We start from the raw sequence: 3,213 nt of genomic DNA on the forward strand, positions 1-3,213 counted from the left end.
TCTTTCACTAAACTTTTTTAAACACCTGTAAATCATAACATAAGAGAATAAGTTCATCATGATAAATCAACGTTTCTCAATTATCCATTAAATGCTAAGAACCATTTAAAAGCAAAGTGCTCTATAAAATTGTCTTTTCTCTGAGCTGAGAAGTCCATGCAAGTAAGCAATTTTCTAGTAATCTCATATTTGTGAATATATTTCAAAACAACAATCATGAACTTCAATTTATCAGAATTCCCAATATTCTTAATATTAAATATAATTTGTATTAACTCATATAACTCAAAATAACTCAAGTGGTATAGACTTACATTCCTAAAATCTACTATAAAAAGTGTGCTTTATAATACCTATGCAAATTAATCTATGGAAATGAGCCACGGCTTGCAAAAAATCAAAATCAGGCAGAAAAGGGTAAGATAAAGGCATATAATAATACCTTTCTAGTATCTTCAAGGCAATTTGTATAACTGCTGGAAATCTGAAGGTAGCTAATGTATAAAGAGTCCTAGTAGGGGTTGCTTCTTCTTCTTCCTAGTTCTTCTTCCTTGTGGCGATGGCCTACTCCTTCTCTGCCTTGGGGCTGCTGCTCCTGGACCTCAGGGTCGCCGCCCTGGCTGAGCTGGTTTGCTTTTTGGATTGCGGCTCTGCTGTTGGAAAAGTTGAGGTGGTGGAAGTGATCTCCTGCCCCATTCAGCCCTGCAGATTGCATAAAGGAGAATCCTACAGTGTCAATGTCACCTTCACCAGTGATATCTGGTCTCAGACCACCGCTTTAGTGTATGGCATTGTGTTTGAGGTTGAAGTACCTTTCCATATCCCTGAGCCTGATGGGTCTAAGTATGGCATTAACTGTCTCATTGAAAAAGGCAAAGACCTATAACTACTTGAACAAACTGCCAATGAAGAGTGAATACCCCAGTATGAAGCTGGTGGTACAGTGGAAGCTTTTGGATGACAAGAAAAATCTTGGGGGCGGCTGGGTGGTGCAGTGGATAGAACACTGGCCCTGGAGTCAGGAGTACCTGAGTTCAAATCCGGCCTCAGACACTTAACACTTACTAGCTGTGTGACCCTGGGTAAGTCACTTAACCCCAATTGCCTCACTAAAAAAAAAAAAGTAAAGAAAAATCTTCTGTTCTGTTGGAAGATCCCAATAGAAATTGTGTAAGTTGACGAGCTACACTCCACCAATATGTTTGTCTCAGGATGAGAGGGGATGAGGGTAGGGAGTTGGGTTATTGGGAAAGGACGAAACCTGAAACAAGCTCAGTGCTGTAAGAAGGGGATTTCCAGCGTGCTGCTTTATACATCCACACCCCGCTCACTGAAAGGTCAAGAACTGTGAAGCCCATGTGAGCCCAGAGAGTGCAAGTGTGCACAGCGTCAGCATTCTCTGCCCTTGGCATGGGGAGGGCCCAGCGGGAGGCTAACCTCAGGGAAGGCTGTTTCCAGATGTCTGGGAAGTTGGCATTGGATAGGGGACTCTATTCCAAACTGTGGTGATGCAGGGTGGGATATTAAATCTCATAAGCTTTAAAAAAAAAAGAGTCCTAGTAGGGTATGAAAACAAAGAGATGCACTACAGTCAGGGTTAATGCACTATTGGTAGATATGCTGCCCAAGTGACCATTAGAAATGTTTATTTTAGTCTCTCAATGAAAAGGAGAATGGCAGCTTGCCATCGTCCATACAATATTTCTTTGGATATTATTTTTCTAGTGAAACTCATTTGTAGATCCTGTGTTAATGGCATCAAGTCCCAGAATATTACAGTACTTCCTCAATGGTAAGTATAATTATTCAAAAGGCCAACCTAACAATTCATGAGGAAAAACTAAATTGATGAAAAATGTCCATTGTCCAAAGTAAACGTGGAGTTAGACAAGCAGTCCATTGGGTTAGAATATCACTACAAACATCTAGACACTGCAGACAGACAATGAGTTGGGCCCAGAATTTAATAAGTGCAAACCAAATTGCATTTGGGAAATTGTGCAGTGCTTTTAACAGCTCCAGACATCTCTTTTGTATAAAGATCTATCATGTCAATGTGAATGTTCTCCTGGTCATGTTATATGGTTGGAAATCTTGCAATGCTATAATCTCTGAAGAATTAAAACTTTGAGTGACCCAAAGAGCAATAGAAAGAGACATAGTAGACACATATAGGCTGAAATTTATTTCCAAAGATGAACTATGATCAAAAGTGCCATAAAAGATCATTAATGAAATATGGGATAAAAAAAATGTAGTGGGGAGGGGGCAGACTCACAATGGTTGCTACCCAGCTGAATGCTTCTAACATTCTCCTCCAAACAATTATAATTCCTCAAATCAAATTTTGGAACAACAGAGCTAATAAAAGGTCAGGGTGAGACATTTTTACAGCCTAAAACAACTTAGAAGATTGGCAGAAGTCTGTGTCACCAGGATGGGAGCCAGCCTAGAGCATAGCACCAGCACCAGCAGTGGACCTTGAAGGCAGTGGCAACAAGCAGAAATAGGAGCAATTTCAGTAGGGCTCACTCCAGAGATGGTAAGGGGGTTGGACAACTGGTCAGAAAAAGATTACAGGGAACTCTTTACTGGCACTAGATACTGCTGGCATTGAATGGCAACATTATTGACCATATGCAGTTCTAGATTGCAGTTCCAGGATGGCGAGGAGCACTTGTGGTCAGTCACAAGGGAGCAGAGGCCCTGCTCACAGTCCCAAGCCAGAAAGGAGCACTAGTACTTGTAGCTGGAGGAGAGTGGGGAACCTGATCACAGTTCCAGGACAAGAAGAACCCTTGTGGCTATAGGGGAATAGGGCCCTTGATGGATAATGATCAGAGCACAGACCAGGAGAGCAGTGAACAGACCTCTCCCCAGATTGATTCCACCTTGGAAGCACCAAAAACTCACATTCTCATACCTCGAGAACTAGTTTTGAAAATAGCTGCACAGAAAAAGCCTGAAGCTTGAAACAATACCTCCCCACTCCCAGATGAGCAGAGTCCAACTTTAACATAAAATTCAAGGTGGAGAAATAGGCTGGAAAAATGAGAAAAATGCAAAAAAGCAAAAATAAATTGGCTATAAAAACTACTACAATGGCAGGGGAGATTAGACACTAACTCAGAAGACAACAATGTGAAAACAGGTACAATGAAAGCCTCAAAGAAAAATGCTACTTGGACCCAAGATCAACAAGAATTTCTGAAA

The 3,213-nt window shown here is 41.1% G+C and overlaps 1 protein-coding gene across 1 annotated transcript; it reads left to right on the plus strand.

Moving 5' to 3' along the window:
- The first annotated feature begins 559 nt into the window (after window positions 1-559).
- On the plus strand, window positions 560-2,772 carry LOC122747298 (NPC intracellular cholesterol transporter 2-like). The gene is given in 3 exon segments (XM_043993406.1): window positions 560-874; window positions 876-986; window positions 2,650-2,772. Coding segments are annotated over 3 exon segments (549 nt in total).
- Window positions 2,773-3,213: the final 441 nt, after the last annotated feature.

Source organism: Dromiciops gliroides, chromosome 3, assembly GCF_019393635.1.
Source record: "Dromiciops gliroides isolate mDroGli1 chromosome 3, mDroGli1.pri, whole genome shotgun sequence".
Taxonomy (NCBI): Eukaryota; Metazoa; Chordata; class Mammalia; order Microbiotheria; family Microbiotheriidae; genus Dromiciops; species Dromiciops gliroides.